Consider the following 26,665-nt stretch of genomic DNA (forward strand, 5'->3'; position numbering starts at 1 on the left):
AGGCATTGCCTTGTTCGTCGTTATTGAAAACGGGAATTAGAGTTCTCCATCCTCAAAGGCGTGTTAAGTCTACCTATCCGCACCCTTCTCCGCCTATACCCTTCTCATTCTGAGAGTAGACCCCGTTAAGGTTTGATGATGATGAATTACTGTTGTTAAAATCAGTGAAAACTAGTGAAAGGACAGGTTTTGCTAGATATGTAACCACATGACTGAATATTTTTTGATCTGGCTCTATCCACATTTGTTTCCCATCAAGCGAGGTATCACATGGTACCGTACCTTGTGTTCCCTTACGTTGTTGATATTCCATGGATACTAACAAAAAGCTTCCTCGTTTTTAATACACGCCGCAAAGATTTATATTGCCCTTCTGGCTTCTGTTTTCCCCACCACCTACTTATAATGTAAGTACCTTTAAATCAATAGCGATTAGGGATCAAAATTCATATTCAAAAGAATTCAAAATTCATTTATTTCAAGTAGGCCTAATATAAGCGCTTTGGAAACGTCAAGTCTGTCTGTGTGTAGTGACTCTAAGACCGGTTCGGAAGGCAGATTCTACCGAGAAGAAGCAAGAAACTCAGCAGTTGATCTTTTCCAATATCAACAATTTAAATTTTACATTTTAAAATTCATTTTTCTATATTGTGAGAGATGAAAGCGGAGCCGGAAGCTTCCAAGCAACCTTAAAATTAAAAGAAGAAATTCATCACTTGTATAATAACCTCGCTGTAATAAATGTGTTTTATCACATTCTTTAAACTTATGCATTGGTAGGTCCAAAATTACCTTAGGAATCATATTATAAAAGCGTATACTCAATCCCACAAATGACTTCTGCACTTTTCGCAGACGATATGCAGATGATCTTCCAGGCAAGCGTATCATCTCGTACCATAAGATGAAATTGCAACCAAGCGCTATTCCATAAATAAAAAAGCAAGCCCTTACCGTAAAATGCAGATAACCTAATGTTTGTAATGCATCCACTCTCCCGTAGCCAGATGTTCACCCACATCGTAGGGATCGCGGCATTAGAACACTCGAGATAATGATTTTAATTTCATTATTCATTGAACTGCTGGACAGTCCCGATCGAAAGTTACTTTTCTTATTTTTATATAAATTTGCCTAACATTTTCGGCCAATTTGTTTCAAGCAAGCTATTTATTCAATTTGGTAAACGGAGTTTCAAAACGGAGTTGTACATAAAAAGAACACAGGAGTTTCACATAAAAAACTTAAGGATAGGCATTGTAAGAATATAAAAGCCTACCCTTAAGTATTTATGAATCGTACTGGAGACTTTTTACATTTTATATCATCTGCATACCCTGTACATACTCTCTATGCACGCCACTGGATATGAGGAGTTTAATAACATATTCTGCCTTTGTCTGTACCATGCCTCTAATTTCTATTACGTGTACATGACCCACTAATTGTACAGTGTTTTGAATCACGCATAATATAGTGCATAAGTATTGCTTTTACCGAGCCACAAGGATGGCTATTAGTTGTGTAACACTGCCCTAAAATTCAACTCATCGGCCCACTTACATACTACTACTTCTTGGATGTATTTTAAGGATACGGTGGATAGGATGAAGCGGTGATAGCCTAGTGGTTAGGACTTAGGGGGGTTGAGTTCGAATCCCAGAACGCAACACTTACTTTTCTAAGAGTTTTCTATGTGCGTTTTTAAGGCAATTTAAACTGGCTTCCTAAATCTCCTGTCAGGGGCTAAGACCGGGGATATAATTTCGCCTGGCCGTCTTACTAAGGTGGGTCACCAGCAGAGCAGAGAAAATTTTAAATTCCAAAAAGGCAGGGAATCTCAGGGACTCCCAGACAGGGAGATAGACAAAAAGGGACACTCTGACCAAATCAAAATCAAAGCTTTTTTATCGTTTAAGTAATCCTTACCATTATAATTGGATTTTTCTGTAAGCTTACGTTTTATATAAACTTTGACCTGGGTAGATCCCCGTGCCATTTGGTGTCTTCAGATCAGAATACAGTTGTCTGCAGATCAGAGTACGGGCAGCAGCGTCCTCTAGTTTTTATGGACGGCTGATTGGCGCAGTGGGCAGCGACCCTGCTTTCTGAGTCCAAGGCCGCGGATTCGATTCCCACAACTGGAAAATGTTTGTGTGATGAACATGAATGATTTCCGGTGTCTGGGTGTTTATATGTACATTATAAGTATTTATGTGTATTATATTCAAAAAAAATATTCATCAGTCATCTTACTACCCATAACACAAGCTACGCGTTCTGTAGGGCTAGATGGCGATGTGTGTATTGTCGTAGTATATTTATTTATTTATTTATGCTACCAACTACAGCGATCTCCAGCCCGTCTGCCCAGCGTGGTCATAACGAGCTAACCCCTGTTGGGAGAGGCCTTTAACCCAGCAGAGGACTTCTGTATTGCTGTTGATGTGATGATGAGTAGATGCCGTTAAACTCTTGTGATAAATTGTTTTCGAGCAATTACAGCAACCTTAAGGGTTCGTTAGCTGTAAACAATCTTTCACGAAATATATTTCGTTCCTATATTATTAGTCAGGAATCAGGATCTACTTCCGTTATTGTGCTTCAAAGTGGCGTAAAGATTCACACCCTTGTCTTAGTGTCATTCCACGGATACGTAAAGAATGCTTCAATGTTTTTAAGAGGGGTGCCGATCTTCCTTTTGCTGAGGTGTGGATTGTTTCCTAGAGCCGAGAAGTCCAAGGTTTAAATCTAAGTTTGGGATTTAATTCATTTTTGGTATAGTGGGAAGATTTTGGCCCGCTAGAGCAGTACATACTCGTGAGGTGAGTGAGTAGAGTACTCTTGAGACAATTCCGTTGTCACCAAGTCGGGAGCTAATGAAATGGCGAGAGAAATTCCCTTATTCAGTACCTACCCGTTATAATCATCATAATAAGATTGTTTTACTTTAATTATCACATCTCTTCTTAATACATTAAGAAGTAAAATTATTGCGGCATACCCTTTATATATTCAGTCAGCCCAGCCCAGTCAAATCTTATAACAGCTTCAAAGGTTAACTATCTTTACCAGACATATTATTATTAAACTAACGCTCGCTGAAAGCATCTGTTTATGACAATTAAAGTCCGTAAGTAAAAACTGCCGTACGCAGCGCGTTTAATGATGTTTACGTGTTCCTCAAAACTTTCAGAACATTCCTCTCCTCTGTCTGCCGTTTGGATACGCTTCCTTGTTTTATTTTCTACACGGTTGTTATTTATTAATATTTGGGGATCATGAAATATTTGACTATCGTCTGCTGCATATAGTCTTAGTGTCTTATTAGTTATTATATATATTTTTTTGTTTTTGTGTGTAAGAAAGGTGTACATACAGGGTAAAGTAGCAAACATAAAAAGCCGGAACTCAAAAAAATATAATACATAGCTCAAAAACTAACGACAATGGTTTGGAAAGAGAACCAAATCATTATTTAGAGCTGCGGTCTCCAAAGCTGAGACAGAATTAACGATTCCTTCGTAAGGAGACACCACTAAGAAGAAGTGTACTTTTTTTTTAGATCTTTTAAAGTACAACAGCTTTCTTATACATGATTTTATCGAAACCTTAACCGTTTACGCAGCGCACGCAGCGGAAGCTATCAAAAGGAAATATACACCCGATTTTAAAACATTTATAGGTGCTATGGTGCTATGGTCCTATTGGTCTTAGCCTCATGATATATATATGTATATATTATAAAGCCTTCCTCGATAAATGGGCTATCCAACACTGAAATAATTTTTCAAATCGGACCAGTAGTTCTTGAGATCCTCGCGTTGAAGTAAACAAACCAAGTTACTTTGCAAATCTGACTTATATGAAAAGTTCTTTTCAGTTTATTATATAGCCTATGGCACTCACGAGAAATGTGGCTTTATATTGGTGAAAGAATATTCAAAATCGAATCAGTTGATCTAGAGATTACCCCCGACAGTGTCACAAATTAATAAATTCACAAACACACAAGCTTTACGTCTTTACAATATTAGTGTAGAAGGATTATGATATTTTTATTTAAGCCTACCCCTATTACAATATTAGGGGTAGGCGTAAATAAAAAATAAATAAAAAAGCGTGCGTGATACCAGGAAGACAGAACTCGCAAGCAGGCGTCCCATGAAGTGGATGTGACAAAAGTTCTCACGTGCTGAGAGGACACGTGTTCCGGGCCCTTTGTCATAATCATAAACAGTGCAGTGCCTCGCCCGGCCGCGTACTGGTTAACTATGCATGGCCCTTCATATTTTACCAGCTGGGGGTCTTAATGATGCTTGAGTGCTCAAGTTTTATAGAATTTATAACGTTTCGTTTGGGGTTACTAAGTGGCATATAAACTACGATTCGGTTAGATTTTAGCACCCAGCCACAGTGATGAGAGCTGTAGTCTTATAAGTGAAACGTCCCGGGTTTCGTTTCCCAGCAAGTTATTATTTCAGAATTTTCTCTGGATCTGTAGGGTGTTACGATAGAGACGTGATTTATCTTTCCGGAACGACACCGTGTGGATAAAAAAACCGATTAACGGTATGGAATTTACACAACTGCTATGCTTTGGAATACCAAAAGGTTAGTCCGACACAAACTCTAACTTCATTATCACTTACCATGAGGTGAATTTGCTGAGAACGGCGTACTTCGTAGTGGACTGAAAAAGAAAAAAAGGACCTCCACAGACTTAGGAACATACAGAATATTCAGATTCAGAATTTATTGTTTGCAGTGCATGGTGTCCAAATAACATGAAAACGTCCCGCGCTAATTTTACTTCACAACCACAATGTTACTAGCAAACATACTTTTCCCATTTTTCTCATTTTCTCCATTTTATGGTAAACTTCTAGCACATGAGTAGTGTTAGTAACAATAATTACTGTCAACTGTTGAATGGAAACACTAATAAAGTGGAGTGGTTTTTGATGCCTCAATATTAGTTCCGTATGTTCATAATTCTTTTGTTATAAATAAAGTTTTTAGCGATTATGGAAATAAGTAAATAATGCATATAAGTATATACATCTATCCTTTATTTGGGTCGAAGTCGACTTAAGTCAATTGAACTAAAACCTCTGCAGAAACTATTGTAATAATTTAACTCGCTAGTTCCGGCCCTCTGTTACATAGGTACTTACATATTGTAGCAGTTCTTCGCGACCTAGTACGCGTGCGTCGTCATCATCATAATCATCACCATCGCCATCATCGTCATCGTCATCACCATCACCATCATCATCATCATCATCATCGTCATCATCATCATCATCAGCAGCAGCATGCGGGTGCCCTTATTTTCTTTATTCGCTTTCGGTTTATTGTAAGAGTCTTAGCGGTTATCCTAAATAGCCTTTGTTTTTATTTGTTATACTACAACTTAGTTGACTGCAATCTCATCTGCTGGTAAGTGATGATGCAGTCTAAGATGTTAAATGACTAAGCTGTAAGGGGTATAGAAGTTATATTAAACCTGTTCCCCTGATCGGTTACTACGCGACATCGTACCGGTAAGCTAAAAAAAAAAGCTGGGCAGACGGTTTGTTTATAACTGTAGACGGTAGTAGTAGCACAGAAGACGCTGCTTCCCTCTCCGTTATCCCTTTGTCATACGATACCCGTGGTAAAAGCCGGAGTAGTGACGACATTATTTTGGTCTGCCGTCACTAGGCGGCGAATAATGCGTCAGTTATAATCGTGAATTCAAAGATAAATATGCTTTTATAAACAAGCTTGCTGTTTTTCGCTTTAATCCCATGTGACCGTTATTTTTCCTGGAACAAAAAGAACCCTATGTTAAATATTGGATAGAAGCAGGCGTTACTTTGCGGAAATCCATAATATATTATGAAAATTAAAACACTGCTACACTCCCTGAAAAGCAGGAGAATCTGTATGGTGTAATTTATAATTTCTTTAATCCTTATGTCGTCCGTGGAGACACGAAACAGATCTTCGGCAATGTACCCGCATCGCATCCACGCACGTTTCGCTCCGATACCGGAGCATCCTCAGGAGATGTTGACTTTACAATGAATAATCATAGTAAAGTCAACGTCTCCTGAGCTTAATTTTCATATTAGCCTATGTAACCCTTCGTCCTTTCAACTAAATCTTTGCCAAAGATCCAGTTTATTGGTAACTTAGTGAAGAAATGACAAAGCAAACAAGCTTTCGCACTTATAACATTAGAAAGGACCACCTTTTTAAAAGATCAAAACTAATTAAAAGGGCCACACTTCCCGAGTCCTGTCGACTAATTAACCGTGTAGCCGAAGTCGTGGCGAATCGTTGATTCAGGAGGGCAGAGACAGGATGTTATAATTAGACGCCGCAGACGCGGGGCGTTGATGCTAAGCCCTTCACTTGAACTTGAATGAAAATGAGCTCACAGAAACTTAAAGTGCAGCGTCCATCAAAAACGGTGTTAAATAATTGTTGTTCGGTTCAACTAACAAAACGAAACCGACTCTTCTTTCAACGTTTTCGAATTTGGGACTGAAAGATGTCAAATTTCCTTTCAAACTCCTAAAGCCATACATTATTTGCAGTCGTTTGTGAAAAGGAATTTCAATGGATGAAGGTTAAAATGAAACTGGAGTTTCCCGGGGCGGTCATTTGCGATTGACAATGTTTGCGTGATTAAAGGTTACAAATAGTGTTGGATTGATACTCCGAGAGCAGATATATCATTTGCGAACAGCTATTCGTTTATTGAAATATGTTGAAAGAAGTTGCATCGCTAACTTTACTATCTGTACTAGGTACAGTACCTAGTACAGATCTGTAAAAAGAACCTTAACGTTACGGATCTTTATCGAACAAGGCTGAAGACTTATAAGCAGTACACTGTGTCCCGTGGAACAGCACCACAGCTCACCATCACTATACACAGACAGACTTGCCGTTTCAAAAGTGCTGATAATAAGCCAACTTGAAATAAATGAATTTTGATTATTTACGTACATTTTAGAGTTACAAAACTCTCTTACCTCAAAAACTATTGCTTGTTTCAAAACAAGGTATATCATCCCCTTCAAATGAAGGGGGCGACGCGACGCGTGGATCTGCAAGCCCGACGGGCCACAGGCGTGCGTGAATCGAGTCCCGCTTCCCTGTAAATCTTTCTTTAGTCTTTTTATCGCGCCCGGATGTTTCAGTTTTGGTTCAGCGAATATTTCCCAGAAACTAAGAACAAAGAGTTGAAGACTCATACCAATAAAACAGAATCGTGTTTGACTGACAGACCGACAATACCGAACGACCAAAATCAATAATAATCAAATTAATCGAAAACTTTCTGATAGCAGATTGAATTATCAGTCTTGGAGTAAGAAGATTCTTAGGTGTAAATCGACGGACCAAAGTATTTCATCATCATCATCTCCTCCCAATGAGAAGGGGTTAAGGCCGTAGTCGACCACGGTGGCCCAGTGGTGGAAGTAAAAAATATTTGGTTCGGAGGTAATTTTTTCTGGAGTGAGGAAATATCACCTCGACCCCTATGAGTCCAAAACAAGGCAAGGCAAGGCGAGGCGCAAGGCGAGTAAACCCTAAACCCTTGATCATTCTTTCCGATGGGGGCGAATTGTACTCAACAACACACATTGGTCGAAGATGTCAAAATTCTTTTTGTTTTTGTTCTATTCCTTTGATATAAATACTCAAATTTTAGTTTCGCTGTCGCCCGGTAATTAATTCCGAGCTTTCATATGACGCTTAAGGGTCATCTTCATCACTTCAGCCGATTGACTTCCACTGCTGGGCGTAGGTATTTTCTTAGGGAGTTCAAAAATCATCCTGGGCCGCTTGCGCGGCTCCCAACGACTCGTTCCGCCATTCTAGCACCTTGGGACCTCCACGTCCATCGATTCCTCGAGCTATGTAATCCGACAACATCGCGACTCGACTGGTAATTCTAGTTCTTCTACGGGTCTCCTCGTTTCTCATACGACGTAAGAGTACCTATTTATTATTAGTTATAAGGCGAGCCCTTATTTATTATTTGTTAATGTTGTTAAGGATAGTGTTTGTTCATGTTACAAACAGATGTCAAGAACGACCGTGTAACCATAACGGGGGTGATGATCTCAAACGCCTTCTCAACTTACAATAAAAAATGAGCAATAGTCCAATGTACCTAAAAGATATATGAAATGTCCTTATATTTTTCCCTACGATGTTCTTATTATCATTGTTACTAATATAATAAGTTAAAATACGCTTGGCATAAAAACCAAAATAATTTCTACCTTTTAGTAAAGGAGTAGGTTATAAACATACATACAAACATACAGGTGAAGCTAATATTAGCGTGTAAAAAGACTACTAATTGTAGATATTCTTGTTTTCGTATAATTTTTACTGCCGTATTGGTTTTATTTTTGGCAAGCTCGATGGAGTCCTTGCTTAGATTTCTGAGTTGACTTTTTAATGGTTTGTAGATGGCTTACCTGATGGTAAGTGTGAAGCCATCGCTTATAAAAAGAGCAACACTTCGCGGAGCATGCACGTGGCCATCAACTTAAAGCTTATTAGTTAAGCCTCATATGCATGTTATTACACCGGCAACCACACCCTTCTTACACACACACAGTACACAGTTACAGTACACAGTTACAGTACACAGTTTCAGTTAGTACGCAGACTAGAACACAGTATTGCTGCTACAATGCTGTTTTCTAGTCTGTGTACTTCCTCGGAAAAGCTCTGGCACAAAAAGCTCTACTACACTTGGACAATAATTAATTTAATTTCTCTGTAACAGCTCAGAGATAGGAAATTGGCGTTTTTTGCCCGTGTACCTCGGAGATCACGTTAGGTACGCACGGGCCTGTGTCATAGAGTGAGAAATTAATTGTCTTATGCTAAACTATAAAAATCTACTAAACAGCTTGATATTGTCAGTGTAACTTACATAATGAGTAATATCGCCCAAAGGAAATAACTTTTATAAATGTATTATACAAACAAAACGTTTTAAAGGGACAGGGACATCGCAGTCTAGGAGGCTGGAGGACGAAATCCCATAACAAACAATCAAGAGAACTTCCTCAGTGCCGCGTTGACCGTTCATGGGGACGCACGCGTTACGTGCGTATGACGTCATTGCGTGCGCGCGAATTACCACTGCGGTGTCACTAAAATATAAGGTTCATTTTAACAGTGCGTTTTACAAATTGTTGCGTTGCATCGATAGAGTAATTGAATGGAACTCGTGATAAGTGGCCGTTGAGTTCAAACGAGACGTGGCGGTTATTCATGAGATGTTTGCAGTGTTATGATTAGTGCAGCGGCGTCTAAAAATATTAGTGACCGAATGCTCGTTGATTTGCCAGTGGCGGGTCAATGGAAGTTTGTGTTGAATCGTTTAACAATCCTCATTGTTATATTTTTCATTATTATCCTCAGTATATTAACGTCCTATTGCTGCACCCAGCCCACCCCCCTCTCCTAGGAAAGCTGTTTTGAAGCGGGCTGGCGGGTTTTAACACATACTACTTATAATAACCCGACCGTATGTTTTGTGTGCTTTTTTGCTCGGAGGCCATACAAAATTCATTTATTTCAAGAAGGCGTACTGTATAAGCACTTTATAAAACACTATTAAATAGAATTTACTGTACAAAATTCAAATTTTGGGAAATGAAAATATGATGTGTACTCCAGGTTTCACCCCCACATACAAAATTTCCATTCCTATGTCAACCCGTAAGGGGTTGATTTACAAAATGAAAAGTTAACGAATGTATTGGCTCTGTGTAACCGTCTACTTCATTTTTCAAGTCCAGTCAAAATCAATTTACCCGTTCCAAAGATAAGCCCGGACCAATAGACAACGGAATTGAATTAGTCAACGGCCGAAGCTTTCTGCCAGACCAGACCTCCGTCTAATGAAACAACAACACTCTCCTCTGCCTCACGGAGGTTGTAAATCGGGATTTTTTTACTAGCCTTGTAGAATCAACATTACCAAAAGACTTGCAGACTATTTAAACGAATACACGTCCATAATGTTTGTTCTCTTAAGTCCCCTCTCACCGTGATACGTCCCGGCTCCTATAAAGTGAAATCTGTAGCCCCCAGCCGCTATTTATTGATTACGAATTGGTGCGGAGGGTCCCACGCTGAATAGCATATCGAGCCGTTACCGCCAACTGAAAGGCCGGCAAAGCACCAGTTTTACACGAGGTTTAAATACTTTAACAGATAAATGTGCTGTTAATAATTTTATATCCATTTTCACTAATCCACTAGGTAATATTATGAAAAGGAAAATTTTCTTGTTTGCTTGTTCTTACCCAATATGCTTCGACACTATAATACCTATTTTAACGGTATTTTTATCAAATATAAAGCTAAAGTATCACGAATACAACATAAGGCTACTATTCAAAAAATACAGGCAAATAGGTATAAATATAAATGAATAACGTAAAGGAGCAAAGTTTTGCCTTTGAAATTCATTATCTATAACATCTCATGTTAAAGTTATGTACTACATCATTAAAGTATTTATTACAAATAATCCCTACAAATAATCCCCGGTAAAAATGAAGCGGGATTTGTTAAATTATTTATATACATATAGCTATATAGTGAAACGTTGTATAGAGAAAAGATTTATTTATTTGTTTGTTCAAAAAAAATTTTGTTTTATCATTTATTTCAAGTAGGCCCAGTTTGCAAGCACTATTAACCGTCAGTCAAGTCAGTCTGTTTGTAGTGACTACTATCGGGACGGAAGGCAGATTCCACCGAGAAAAGCCGGCAAGGCGGAAGTAACATAGTATGTAGTAAAACTTACTTCTACTGAAATGAAACACAGCCTATGTTTCCACTAGCTATAAAAAGATTCAGTCTGCAAAAAGTTGCAATTGTAAAGCAAGCCAGAAGAAAATATGATATCTAGTTACTTTATCCACGTGCTCCTTTAAACTTATAAAAAAATGTGTGAGCCGTCATGGGACGCCTGGCAGATGTGAAACATTGAAATTGTTTATATAAGTTATATGCATAAAAGAAAAGAAAAAGCAATAAAAATTTGTTCCATAAAATAATGACTGATAATAACATTTTTATTAAAAACAAAATAAAATTAAAAATATATTACAAATTTAAAAATTTATGTTATATCGCGACAACTCAACTTTTCTTGCATATATAGCGTGGCGATGCGTCACTACGGCCTGTATCGCCACGCCAACAATAAAGTTTACCCTTGCCTATAGATGTTTTCACATCAATAATATACAAAACTAGCGTACCCAGCCCGCTTCGCCGGGCTAGATTTTGCTTTATTTTATTTAAACAACAACGTTACATTTAAGTCTCATAATATATTAAATCATTTATTTCTCTCCGTATTCATTCTCTTCTGTTCTCTTCTCGAGCGGGTGATGATCATTATCTACACCCATGTACACCCAACAATCGAATATCATCATAGTAAATAAAAGCTGTATTTGACAGTTTGACAGTTCAAAAATAGAAGTGCTCGGATCGTCACCAAACTTACAGGATTACTCGCCACGTCAATCCGGAGATTCCCTGAAAGTTTCATTGAAATCGGTCCATCCGTTTCGGAGCCTATACGGAACATACCCATACACTTTCTCTTTTATATATATAGATAATATAAATATCTTTACATATTTTGTCGCCTATAAATATTTTAAGTAACGTTGCACTATGACACGAAATTGCCTAATACATGCTATTCACAATAACCAAATTCAGTAACAGGTGCCATCACTCTTAACGTTACTATAATAATACCTTACTGTTTCTTTACAAACTTTTACATCTGTTTATCTTATGCCCATACAGGATCTGTGGTATATTCATCATCGCTCAACCGTCCCCTTCGTTATTGTCACTATTTATTCAAAAACATCCCTTAATTCTAATGTGGTAATGACTATAATGACTGGAATTATTTGTATTGCATTCCTGATATTTATGTTTAAACTCAAACTGCGCCGTCCAGTTAACAGCGTTAAGGTTTTCCTACAGGTTGCGACCAATCGATTGACAGTCTAGAAGACTGAAACTGTTCAAAATTCGAATTAAATGGAACTTTCCGGAAAGGTTAAGTAATTGTAAAAAATCTAATAAATCTTTAATTAATAAATCTTTATTGTGTCTTATGAAAAAATCGTATACAATTAGACCTGTTGTTTATAGTAGTTTATTATGAAACATTTAATGAGCATCCGCTGTTAAAGCAATTCGGTAGCGTTGTTTTATTATTACAATTACTACTGAACCCCTATAAAGATGTTCCGCGTAACGTCGTAACCAAGTAGGGGTATGGATATAACAAAGCTGCCATACCCCTAAGAGGTTAGCCCGCTAGCATCTTAGATTTCTCATCATGTACCGTGTCAGATTACAGACCAGTGCTAACTCATAGTAGAAGAATTAAAATACCTGCGACAATCACATCTAATAGCAATTTCGTCTGTCGATCGAGCGGGAGGGGTATCATGAGACCCCAAGATCTATCTTAATTCATACGTGATCTTACTTATCATTATATACCAAGTACTGGGAAATGGGTCGGAACGGGTCGGAATAGGAAAACTTTAGGCCGTAGTCCACCACGTGGACGTGACGTTGTGAAGTGTAGACAGTTCAGACTCCTTTTGAAAACTTTATGGAGAACTCTCAGGCATGCAGGTTTCCACAAGATTTTCCTTCAAAATTCATTTATTTCAAGTAGGCCTAATATAAGCACTTTTGAAACGTCAAGTCTGTCTGTTTGTAGTGATTCTACCACCGGTTCGGAAGGCAGATTCTACCGAGAAGAATCCGGCAAGAAACTCAGCAGTTGCTCTTTTCCAACATCAACTATTTACATTTTGCATTTTAACATTAATTTTTCTATCTTGTGAGAGCTGAAAGCGGAGCCGGATGCTTCCAAGCAACCTTGTCATTAAAAAATTCATCAATTGTATAGTAACCTCGCTGTAATAAATGTGTTTTAACAAATTCTTTAAACTTGTGCATTGGTAGGTCCAAAATCACCTTAGGAATCATATTATAAAAGCGTATACTCAATCTTCGCCTTTAAAGCATGTGCGATTTAATTGCTTAAAATCCCGTTAGAACCGCTTGTTTTCCTGGGATAAAAATTCGATGTACCTGTCCTTTCAACTAACTCTAAGGCAAAAATCAGGTCGAAAGAAGGACAAAAAAAACTAAAAAACCTTTGCATATTATAGTAAGTAATCTTTTATTGATTTCCTTCGAAAGCAAAACAACGGGTAACAACTGCAACAAATCCACAAACAAGGTCTTTTAACACTGAAAGTGTATGCCGACCTAAATTTTAATCTTGCGAAAATTGCTCAAGTAATCTTAACTCCAATACAAAGGGGATAGATATTAAAATAACTCGAGACAACAATACGATTGGCACGGATCTAAATGTACATGGGATGGGCCACACATGGTTTTGGTTTTTTCTCCGGCATTATTTCAGTGCGCAGCTGGGTTTATTTTGTTACTTGTTTACGTACAGACGGCATGGTTTCCTGCTGTTCTGACGGACGGATAAGAGAAGTTTCGATTTTACTTTTACCGCGAAAGTCTTAAAAAGTTTTATGCGCGTAACGTACGGATTTCATGTTTTTCTTTAGCCGATTTTTAATGAAGAAAAATTTTTTTCCTACGTGTGGATACATAAGAGTCTTTTAGACCAGTGACATTTAAAATATGTAATAATATATTAAATAAAAATACCTCTTTAATACTATGTGTATGTACCTGTTGAGGAAGTTACACCTATCAGTGTTTATTTAAATAATGTAATAAAATTTTCCTGCGTTTATTGCGGTTTTGCCTTGTTTGTTGTTTGACTTCAGCCTGTACGTACTATGGCGTTACTTTAAAACATAGTTTAACTGGTGATTAGTTAAACAAATTATATTAAGTAGTGAAGTTTTTTGTGCCAGAGCTCGTACGCTTACTAAAACCGCTATGCTTATTTCTTCCGCCAAGCAGCATTGGTGTATTCCATTTGGTTTGGTTCATGAATTTTCACTTACCATCATTACCATCCCCTTTATCCGTCAATTATAACTAAAAAAAACAATGTTTCTCTCTATTCTATTTCTTATCTGTAATTTGACATTAGAAAGAAGATAAAAGATAATGTTACTGTGCAACCGCTTTCATACGTTTATTAGTAGGGATTTAAATGATAGATATAAACCTACATTCAAATACGAATATATAAACAAAAATTACACAAATAAATATGAAATAAATATAAAAAATAATAAACGCATATATATTAAGATAAGGTGAATATTATTAGATGACGGAAAAAAAAAAAATTTAATCATATTGAATTAACTGCTCTTGAATTTCGTTTGTAGCACTTAACTTTCAGCTAATGCTATTTAAAGCTTCCATACGAAGGCATTAATATCTAATTATTATTATTTAAATACTATAGTTAAACGGCATTGGTTTTATTTATTCCTTGACTAATATTTAGCCCTTGATTTCTAATTTAACGTTTCCGTTAAATAGATTACTAAGTTACTTAAGTACCGGTTAAGGAATACTCTATAAACCTACCTCGTGTCGGTAGTAAGGAAAGTATGTTTCTTCATCATCATCATCATATCAACCCATTAGACGCCCAATACAGTGCATGGGTCTCCTCACACCATGAGAAGGGATTAATGCCGTAGTCCGCCACGTTTGCCCAGTGCGGATTGGTGGACTCCACGCGCCTTTGAGAAATTTATCGAGAACTCTCAAGCATGCAGGTTCCTTCCTCACGATGTTTTTCTTCACTGTTGAACCAAGTGATAATTGAATTGCTAAAAACGCACATAGAAAAGTTAATACATAGCATAACCATAATATATAAACTCTGATTTTGAACTAAGACCATTAGGTCTTAGTTCAAAATCAGAGTTTAAAACAAAGACCTTAATAGAACCTATTCAATACAGATTTTTCATTTTGCATTCATTTTATTTTCACCACTTGGTCATAATTTCTTCCTTCCCGAAATACTCAGTGATTACTTAGTGTTCGCAAATTAACTGAGACGATTCTTTATGAATAGTAAAGAAACACTAGTGAAGTGAAATGAGTGTTTGTGAAAACATCCATGTGTAAACCGTTGCATTCAAAATGTAACTGTCACAACATGGTTATGCTGAGAAAATTTTTGGTACGTTTCATACATTTTTTTTACTATTATTATTTAATTTGTTATAAAAGCTTCTTGAAGATGGCATTAAATAACAAACCTAATAAAATTAAGAGAATAAATTAATCTGACTAAGTACCCACCTACTTAGTTTTAAGTTATCTCTTATAGTTAAAATTAGTGTTGCCCAAATTCAGTCTTGGTCTTGCAGTCTTGGTCTTGTTCTTGCGTTTTTGCAAGACCAAGACCAAGAACAAGACCGCGTATTTTTAGCAAGACCAAGACCAAGACTGACCGTGCAAGACTTGAGCAAGAACAAGACATAGCCTGCAAGACTCTTGCGTCTTGCAGCTAGGACTTAGCGCTATTTCACGGAGTAGTTAGGTGTAACAGTTCGGTGTATAGGTAGGTAGGTACGCTTAGGAATTCTATGAGACGCAAAAAACTATATCAAAGAATATGAAAAACTGGACCTATGCGCATTACGACTAATACCATAAACATAGCGAATAAAAAAATATCTATTAAAATCAAACTGAGTGCATGCATAGTTATGTTTTAACCATCGGCACTTTGATAATGCGGCATCAAAGGTTTTGTACTTACTTCTCAAAGAAATTTGCCGCTTTTCGGAAGTACATGGTTATGATACACGCGCCGGCGGCTTCTTTTGAAATCTAAAACAATCGTTGCCGCCGCGCCGAAATCATAACATTTGACACTATTCATGCAAAATAATTTCGAATTTTAAGAGTACCTACAGGTGTTCCAAAGAATAAATAAGTTTCAGATTGGTGATTTTAGATTGGTGGAGGACGCATGAGACAGAGTATCCGATTTTATCGAAAATGGCCCGTGATTTTCTCTCAATACCTGCAACTTCAGTACCTGCTGAGAGGTTATTTTCTAAAGCATCATTAGTAATTAGAAAACATAGAAATAGGTTAAGTGATGAGTCAGCCAGATGGTTACTTTGTATTAATTCTTGGTCAAAAGAATTGATATAAAGTATCATAACCTAATGATAAAGCTGTTGATTTGTGTTGTATTTTATTTTTTATTCAAATAAATGATAAATCGTAAAACTCTTTTATTAAATTTCTTATAAGTTGAGGGTTCAATCTCTTTCTAGACAGATAAGTATTGTTCTTTAAAATACAGTCAAGTTATTGTAATTAATTTGTTTTTTTACATGTTTTAGCAAATGTAAGCTTATAAATCATAAATGTTTATTAAGAAACAGTTACTTCCATGGAAAACGACATATAGGTCAGTTGATTTTTCGAATTTCTTATCAAATCTTCAGTTATTTATTAATCTGCTTGATCTTTACTATGGCTATGTTAATTCAAGCTCACAATGTTCCAATTCTAATACGTTTTTCTAAGATTTAAAGTAAACTTTAATAAATAGTAATAGACTAATAGGTAATTGCAAGACTTGCAAGACTCTTGCTGCAAGACCAAGACCAAGACCAAGACTGCGAGCGCAAGACCAAGACCAAGACCAAGACCAGGTGTATTGGCGCAAGACCAAGACCAAGACTGGCTAAGTCTCGTCTTGTTCTTGCATTTGGGCAACACTAGTTAAAATACTCAGAGTGAGTTAGTCGTGGGTATCTGCTTCTCCTCGTCTTCTTTGGCAAGGATGTATTTTTATGATATTATATTCTACCTATGTTTACTTATTCGATCGCGTGTAAGTTAACTACAAATTGTATGGCATCAAAAGAGTTCTATCTAGTTGTAAATTCAAAGTCAAAGTAAAAAAAAACTTTATTTAAGCAGGCCCATAGATGGCACTTTTGATGCGTACATTGCTGCAATAGTGGGAAACAGTACTGTCGCTTGTGCACCTAAAGTGCAGTGAAAAACTTTATACTTACTTTATTTTTGAAAGTTGGACAAAAGTTACCTCAGGAACCTTATCATCACCGTTAATGAAGCTGAAATTCCCAGTCTACTGAGAATTCGTTGATAATCTACTATCAACGTTGATTTGAGAGCTGATATAGCCTCTTAGGCAATGAACATGACGCCGAAAAGATAGAGGTGCGTGTCGGGTATCGAGTCCCCGAAAAGGAGGCCTTACCACTAGTCTATTGCTGTTTCATAAATAATGTATAAACAACTCATTTGCTTGTCGACAGTTGAGTATCCGCGACGAGGCGGCAGGCGACGCGGATAAATGGCGCCAGAGGCGGAACAACAGTTTCGACCAAAACCGACAGCTCGAGGAGGTCACTAAGGAGAGGTAATTTGTTTACAGCTTTCTAACTTTTGTGTATAGCTGTCATTATCATCTATCATCTCATTACTAGCCCACTTCAGCGTATGTCCTCAAAGAATGTTTATTTTCCCGCTAAGCAGCATTGTTGTAACTCTGTGTTCCGGTCTGAAGGGCGTGGTTGACGGTGTGATTACAGGCACATTTAGCTTAACACCTACGCCAAAAATTTATGGACACAGAGTGGCTTATTGCAGGACGTGCTCCTTGCATGCTCTGTGTGCCACTTACCATAAGGTGCGCTGTTTGGTCCGTAAATTATAATTAAATAAAAACTGCAGGGTTTACGCCGCCGCCACAATGACCACCAACGCTGCATTTACCGGTGCGGGGTTGCCATTCCAACACCTTGGGACCTCAACGTCCATCGGTTCTCCGAGCTATGTGCCCCGCCTACTGCCACTTAAGCTTTGCTATGTCGGTAACTTAAGTTCTTCTACGGATCTCCTCATTTCTGATTTGATCACGTAGAGATACTCCTAACATAGCTCTTTCCATCGCTCGCTGAGTGAGCTTCTTATGAGGCCCATAGGGCGTGTGAAGTCTTATCAGAACTAGGCCAGCGTGGTGGACCATACCTATGCGTCTGTAGTGGATGGGTAATGTGTTGCAGCGGTGCCGCTTGGCGGCAGAGACGAGCGTGGCGACGGCACTTCCCCGGAGGCGCTCGGTCACAAAGTGCGCTCACGCGAGGTGGCGGTGTTTCAGGGACGGGCTGAGGCGCGTGGCGGCGGCGCTGCAGCGCGCGGTGGCGCAGCTGCTGGCGTACTGCGCGAGCGCGGAGGACGAGCTCAACCGCACCGTGCTGGCGCACCTGCTGGGCCCGCTGCTGGCCGACCGGTGAGTGCTCACACCGCCTCTGTGCTCCTCGCAGTGCTTGCAAGTTGTAGGTCCCAGGATGGATACCCGCAGAGCCTGGTCTGGTGGGATGCTTCGGCTGTGGCTAGCTGACAGAGACGTGCCGCTGAGTGATTTAGATTAAGCTGAGAGATTTATATTGGCCCACAGCTTACAATTGAAGCTATTTATGGTAAGGGGGATTTCAGGACGGTGCGAGTACAAGAGATCATGAGGGTCGAAATGCATCCGCGGAAACGGACCCTACCATAAGATAGATAGAGCATAACGAAAAAATATGGCGCTAAAATAAAACGTAGCAATTTCTTATACAAAACCTTAATTACCAGCCGGTAGTAGCTGAGAAATGTCGAGCGTTCGTTGTATAGACAAGTGGTATATAACAGCTTGCTTTGTTTTCAGTCCAAACGCAAACTGAGAGACACGGATTTATTGAGATACAAATGCGTTATTTAGCTTGATATACCCGTCGCTCGTTTCTAGGAAACCCTCGCATTATAGGATGCATTCAAGATGCACACGCCTTGGCGAACCGCCAACGTCTAGTTAAATTAATAATTTGGTGCGATTCGCTAAGTTTGAGACGCACTCTACACTAGCGACATGTCCATCGCCTCGAGGCTGTAACTATTGTTAGACGTAAATAAGTTCTCAAAAACGGTTTTCAAAGACCCTTATGTATCATCATCATCATCATCATGTCAACCAATCGACGTCCACTGCTGGACATAGGTCCTTTGTAGGAAGTTCCACAATACACGGTCCTGGGCCGCTTGCCTCCAGCGGCTCCCAGCGACCCGCCTGATGTCATCTGTCCACCTCGTTGGGGGCCGACCTACGCTGCGTTTACCATATGTATAATCCTTACTAATATATATCCTTATACACTTATGTATAATCCTTACTAATATAATAAAGCGTAAGTGTGTTTGTTTACTTGTTTATTTGTCCGACTGAACGCCCTAACTCAGTAACTTATCAACTTGTTTTTTGGCATAATTTTGTTGAAAAGGTGAAGAGTAAAATTTTTGCTAGGTAGAATACTTTTCATACTACATTATTGGTCACCAGAAATTAACAACATTCGTTGTTAGCTGTTTCCATTTCTATTATCTTATCACGACAAAGCAAATTGTTTATAATTTTGACTAGCGTAACTCCTAAACTGCATATTTAACAAATGAGATTTCGGTGACTTCATCTTACTTATCCGCATTATTTTTATATTATCCAAATAAAACCATTCAAGCAGGAATTCACTCATGGTAGATAGTATTATTATTAGTAAGCCATGGTTAGATAGATAGATAGCAGTGACGTTCCTAGGGTCTAGAATTTGAGCAAACCCAGTTACCTAAAGGACTAATTTCCCTCGTTTATGACCTTTAAAAGTTAACGTTCTTGTTGTGCTAAATGACAATATCAACTTATCTTTGAAAAACACTAATATAAAGTAAAGACGCGAATTATGAATTAAAATTTAGATTGATTGGTAAAAAGTTTCTATGCGCTGTTTGCCAGGATTAAAAACCAACGAAAAAGCCGCCGTGTGAAGCGTTTTACTTATTCAAAAATCACGATCGTGATATTTCGGCGCTTACCCAAAATAAATATGTCATCAGTAAGTTATTCTACAAGCCGGTTGCTACCACAGAGTCTACCTGCTAGAGTACCGTAGTGGTTGTATACTCACTCTCCATACATTGCGCAAAACTTAAAACTTCGTGTTCAATTTCTAATTGCTATCAAGTATTCATTATTTTGTGAATTGCATTTCGAAATAGTCGAGCAAAATTCAAAAGAGATATTTATTGTAACGCAAGTCCGGCTTTTCGGCTTCTATAGTCGGACTGCTTCGACGACGGCGGCCAATTTGTGCACGATTTTATCCTACCTTAAGGACGGTAGTATTTTTTAGTAATGTACAGCCAAATTTTCAAGGTCACCCATCCATTTGAAGACTTAATAAGTTAATAACTGAAGCAGTGAGGAATAATTGTGGAAAAACTTATATCAGTTATATCAGAACTAGAAATGTCTAACAAGACACCACGTCGACTGTCGTATCTTCGCTACAAATGTGTGCAGTAAAGCGGCAGGACGTATAATCCCCAGTGTGATCTTACGCGGTAGTCTCGCAAATACTAACTTTAGCTCACCTACAGACATATTTACACGCGGCAGAGCGGCGCTTCTTGCATATGTTAAACTAACTGACAGATATTATGACTCCAATGTCTATTGCATATCAAGTCGTGCTTGTGCCGACAAATATTGTGCAAATGAGTATCATCTGGAGGCTATATCTTAGCAAACTTGACAAATAAACGTACTGATCTAAATATAGCATCCATATCATGCCAATACTAAGGCTCCGACTTCAAGTAGACAAAAACCGAAATTTTGATTGCAAAAGGCAAGGATTGGATTCTTTCAAAAGGCAAAGGAAGTATTGCAAGAGGTATAATAAGTAACGAATGAATTAACTAATTTATGAATTAGGTTTACTTAAATGGACACTTAAAACCTTACTGATATAGATATAGCAGTTTTTGTGACTTAAAAGTTATTTCACATCCTCGTCAAGAAATGTTTCGAAGCTTCTAGACAGTCCATGTTTATTTTAAAACTATATTTTTTCCAGAACAACCGACTTAGATTCTCGTCCATCGAGTCCCAACCAAACAGACCTGAATACGAGCGTGGTGTCCCGAGGCAAACACGTCCACTTCGCACCTGACCTTGACTCTATCCTGGTTTCCCTGGACGAGGAGGGAGTGGCGGGGTTCCTCCAGCAGCAGCGGGATATCAGCTTGGACATTAAGAACGAGCTCGAGCACTCGCTGAAGAGGCTGCGGAATGAGGCTCAGGATCTGCTCGAGTTGTCCGCAAGACTTACTAACAGCAGTGAGTGTGATCATATTTTAATGCTGATATCATCATCAATCTAATCAATGGCTTATTCCTGGGGAAATACCTATTCTTCCATTGGATTGACCATTTTGTACAAAGTCTGCATTGAATTACTGATATTCCGTCTTCATCTCACTTATCCGCATTATTTTTATATTATCCAAATAAAACCATTCAAGCAGAAATTCACTCGTGGTAGATAGTATTATTATTAGTAAGCCATGGTTAGATAGATAGATAGCAGAGACGTTCCTAGGGTCTAGAATTTGAGTAAACCCAGTCAGGTTAAGAAAATTTCCCTTGATTCTGGTCTCCAGAAAACAAGTTACACGCAAAGAAAATAAAAGCCAAAACTCTAATTTTCGTGGATAGAACGTGTAAAATATCTTGTAAACGAAAAACCTTTGATAAAAAAAATCTGTCCTATTTTACCCGTTTTACGGTTTTTGAAAATACTACTCATATTTTCAAAAACTGAATCACTCATGTTTACTTTATTTAAACTCATGATGTTGGAATTTTAATAAATCCTTTCTTAGTAGAACTCTAGACGATTTAAATTTCTACGTTGAGCCGTTTCGTTGTAGTTAGTCTGTCACAAGAAAATCTTTTATAGTTATGATCGATTTCATAAGAACCTCCAGGATGTTCAAATGCCGTGTATCGGCACTTACGTAATGTCCTCTGCTGATTATTATCAGGCTCCGGCAGTGGAGTGCACTGGGTTTCTTACCAGGGTATGCATACGACAGGAAAATTGCATAAAATGCCAAAAATCCTCCTCCTATACGAGTTATATATCAATTTTAGGGTAAGCAGTGCTTTTGCGCATGTATGAAGTGCACGCCACTGGGCTCCGGTCTACGCATACTGAGAACATAACTCTAGAACTGAATGTGTAACTCTACTACTTCTCGTTACCATATTGCAAAATTGCTATATTGAAATATGCTATATGTTACTAATAATCTATTTCCAGAAGCACGCCAAGAGTCAAAAATGCTGGAATCGAATACGGTGCAAATTAAGGAGTTAGACTTGGACTACAAACAGAAGCCTTGCGAAAACTGTAAGCTGCAGATGAAGGTATTTTTAATCTTTGTGTTTTATTCTCATCAATTTTAGATTTGACTAGGAAGGTAATTTAGTTATGCCCCTTTTTGTATATAACAGAACATGGAAGAATCAATGTCGGATTGTCTAAAAAGAGAAAATCTACTTCGGTCAGACCTCGAAGCTGCTTTAGTGAAGATCGCACAGTTGCTCGAAGAACGAGATTCAGCACATTCAGATGTCATCGCTGAGGGGTTCGTTTGTTTTCATATTAAAATGATAACGATACGATTGCATTAGAAATTAAATTCAACCCTGATGATCTATGTAACGACATGGATCATCAATTTTATTTATAATTCTTATGATTCAATGATCTCTTTTAAATCACTGTATGAGTGCCGATAAAATGTATATTTATAATTAAATCGATTTTAGTTAATGAAACATTTATATTATATTGTTAATATTAATAGTTGTTACTACTATCTACTTTCCAAGTTAAAGCACTTCCATAGTAAATTGCATCGTGTCTTATTATAAGTTTCCTTAGTAAAGTTGTTAATTATTATTATTATTATTTATTATTTAACTCTTTATTTGTACACCACAATGAAGTTAGGAAAAAAAAAAAAAACAAAAGAAATACAAAGACAGAAGTAGTTAATCCTATACTACTGATTTATTTTCGGTGCGATTATCAATAAGGATCATAATCTGCCCGTTTTCACTAACGACGAACAAGGCAATAACTAATTGAAGGAGATTCCTGGGCATACATTTACCTTTCACCGATCGATTTTCACTCATATGACCTAACTTGTCGTCTATGGTTCTTTCACCAAGGTGTGGAATATTGTGTTTGTATTTTAATTTTTCGTATAAATTTAAACTTATTAAAAAACCGAATTTATATTTCTTTCATCGGTCAGTTTACTTTCAAGTGTCAGTCTACTCTCCCTCCCAAAGGATTACGCACTGCCGAACCGGTGTCGTTACTTTAGATGGCGCCTAACAAAATTCAAAATTCATTTATTTCAAGTAGGCCTAATATAAGCACTTTTGAAACGTCAAGTCTGTCTGTTTGTAGTGATTCTACCACCGGTTCGGAAGGCAGATTAACGTCGTCAGACATCATCTAAGGGTCGGTGAAGCGTTTTTTCTGTACGCATCACCCGAATCATTAGGCGTAGGATCCCAGCGTTTCATAGGTTTAGTGAAAACAGGCATAAGACCGCAGTCTTGTGCTAACTCGTCCCGCGCGCTCCCGCCAGGTACGGCACGGGCGCGGGCGCGGGCGCGTGCCGCTCGCTGGACGACGTGTCGTCGCCGCGCACGCAGCTGTCGCGCCTCGCGCACGACCTGGACGCCGCGCTGCGCGACCGGGACGACATGCAGCAACAGGTACCCGCCACGCGTTGTCACTTTCTCCTTACAACTTTTGCAAACTGTCAAATAATGAGCCTCGTATGGAGACCAGTTGACAATTTATTCAAAAAGTTATGAATTGGGCCGCGAGTCAAGAGGCCCGCAAAAAACTTGCCTATTGCAGTGTTTTCGTAAGAACAATATTCACTTACATGAAAACTTAAAGCTATTAAATGATAAGAAGGTTTGCTAACATTGCAAGTCAGAGCTTGCTTAGCAAAAAAAAACAATTCAATATGCAAAAATAATCATATGCAGCTATCCGTCAAAAGTATACAAAAATATGATGGTAGTATGGTACCATTATTACACACAGCCGTCATAATATTTTGCTATCGCCCTATCACAGTTGCTAAAGCGATCCATTCCCAGGCTTCTTTATTTTTTATGTAATGCTTTAAGTTATAATAGGATAAATTGTATTGTTCACTACATGCGTCAGGAGCTGAAACATGTTTCGCCAGTGCACAGCGTGTGTTGTGAAAAGGTACCCACGAATGCTACTGCAAGCACTTGCTTAAAAATATTTTTTAATTATTTATACTATAAGCATGGCCGTTATAGTGTAATTTAGTTATAGCTTTTTGTTACGCAAAAATAACGCACTTGACTTGTACCGTTAGGGTGCAGCGCCTTGCTACAAAGATAATTAAAATAAATGATGCTACAGCCCTTTTAATTATCCGGCTCCGTGGATCACTACCATTACAGCTCCATTTCCAATGATTTGAACAGTCTGGTTTTGCGTGTAAGTTAATCTTTAAAATTGTATGGATTGATAACACCATACATTGGCGTTTAGGGCGACCGATACTCCTAGCTAGGACTTTCTGGATGTGTCCATTTTAGTAGATGGCCAACCGTGTATTGAAACTAGTTGTGAACCTTAAGTCTAATGCCTAACACCATAAAAGCTGAATAAAAGTATCGTTGCCAGTGCTTGGTTTTAAGCAGGTAAAATCATGTTATATGCTTAGCTCCACGACGGTCTATTATTACGGTATAAGAGTGTGGAAATCCCAAGTTAAGACAGCCGGACTGTGAAAGAACAATTGAGATGATAACAATAATTTTTCCATTTCAAAAAACTATCCCCCCTATCGCGCCACATTAATTTTCACTCCTCGTTAGTTGGACTGCTTGGAAATCGTTTTTTGATTAAATGGAGCTTTATGTGTGTAGTTGGAGGCCGCGAACCGCCAGCTGAAGTGCACGCGGCTCTTCGTGGAGGAGCAAGCGGCCGAGCGGGAGGCGGAGCGGGACGAGTTCGCGGCGCGCCTGCACGAGATGCGGGAGGAGAACTCGCGACTCGCGGCGCGCCTGCAAACGAACGCCAGGATACTGGGCGAGGTTAGTGTTTGTGGTCGTTCCGGATAGACCGTATCTGATGACCAACTCAAGGCTTGTAACCACGTCACTGGGGGCTGATTTCGTTGCCATGACGTCCTCCGAACCACAATTTAGGGTGAGATTTTAGACAGTCTGTTATCGTTGGCTAAGAGTTTAGTCTGTGCGCACACCGTGCATACGACACTGCATAGTAATCCGTGTGTCCTTGGGATGTATTTTTGGTCGTTATTAGTGTTATTTAATGGTCTTTTCTTTTGCCTTTGCTTTCTCAGGGTACTTCTAAGGTCACACAAATTGTGTTTGCAGTTGACATATTTTGGCTGCGTTAGGGATTCGGACTGTACGCATTCGGCTGAAGTTTTGTGACGTTGACGCATGCTTTCAATCGTGTGGTGTGGTAGTCCGAGCGGACGTAAACAAATCCAAATGTTTATCAGTGGCCTAGAGTGGTTTTAAAATAGAATTTGCAATATTTTTTTGATTTTGTCACATTTTTTTACACAATATGCATGTGACTTAAGTCTTTTTCTGCACTAAAATTATCAACAATATTAAAATTGTCAAGAAAAATATTGCACTGTTTTATAATTAATCCATCTTACATTTTTGTCATTACAGGAAAAAGTTATCCTAATACGACAATGCAGCATGTTACGTAAATTTTAATAATATATATAACTATAGTGTATATGATAAAATCCAAATCGCTATATTTATATTTCAATCGACTTAAAAAAAAGGGTTGCGTATTTTAAGTTTCTAATAAGGGTTGCTAAGTTGGCGTATACAATCCAAAATTATTGTTTTAATTTGCGTTACCTGTTTTTTTTAAAGTCGGTTAAATAGTTTATGCACTTTTAATTTATAGTAATATTTTATTTATAAACTTATTTTTATGCATTTCACTTGATAATAACTACCATATTCAGGGATATATACGGGAATCTTAAGAGCCTGCACTTCAAAGCTGTTCAGTTCTACTGGAATCTGTGAATGTTACAAGTACCGTTGGTAGCAAGTTGACAGTGCATGCCACACATGTAACATTTTGAGATATGATTTTGATATAGTTGAGATCACGACGCATTATAACTTAAAGACGTGTAAAAAGGTGAACGATTTAGTTTTCTTATTGACTAGCTGCACGTTACTAACAAACAATACTTGCACGTTCGACGTCGATCTCAATCGGATCTCGATTGTTAACGGATCTCGTATGAAAAGAAAGCATTTTCTTACTAACTTATGATGACGGAGTATTGACGAATGCAATAAAATTATTCCCAAGTATTTATTTATACCAATTACACGTTATGTTAAATAGACAGCCACTTACAACTTAACTTTATATGCTCGTTCTCAGGGAAACTTTATGGTGTTCCTTCTGCGAAAATCAGTTTTTTACAGCACTTATATCTTCAAATGTTTAAAAGGCGATACGTACTCATTGATCACAAGCATAGTGGATACCCGTAATTAGTGAAAATTAGCCTTATAATAGAAGCCATAAGTACTTATGAATATCAAAATTACAAAGCGTTTACGTGTTATTGCGTACAAATAAAA

At 38.1% G+C, this 26,665-nt stretch overlaps 1 protein-coding gene across 1 annotated transcript in view; it reads left to right on the forward strand.

Moving 5' to 3' along the window:
* The window catches only part of LOC120630808 (golgin subfamily A member 4-like), an 88,823-nt gene that overhangs the window by 24,965 nt on the left and 37,193 nt on the right, over positions 1-26,665 (forward strand). The window contains exons 9-15 of the mRNA XM_039900099.1: positions 17,361-17,464; positions 18,206-18,337; positions 21,000-21,262; positions 22,248-22,354; positions 22,442-22,575; positions 23,596-23,725; positions 24,932-25,099. Coding sequence (XP_039756033.1) covers positions 17,361-17,464; positions 18,206-18,337; positions 21,000-21,262; positions 22,248-22,354; positions 22,442-22,575; positions 23,596-23,725; positions 24,932-25,099 — 1,038 coding nt within the window. The remainder of the gene's footprint in view (positions 1-17,360; positions 17,465-18,205; positions 18,338-20,999; positions 21,263-22,247; positions 22,355-22,441; positions 22,576-23,595; positions 23,726-24,931; positions 25,100-26,665) is intronic.

Source organism: Pararge aegeria, chromosome 17 (assembly GCF_905163445.1).
Source record: "Pararge aegeria chromosome 17, ilParAegt1.1, whole genome shotgun sequence".
Classification (NCBI taxonomy): Eukaryota; Metazoa; Arthropoda; class Insecta; order Lepidoptera; family Nymphalidae; genus Pararge; species Pararge aegeria.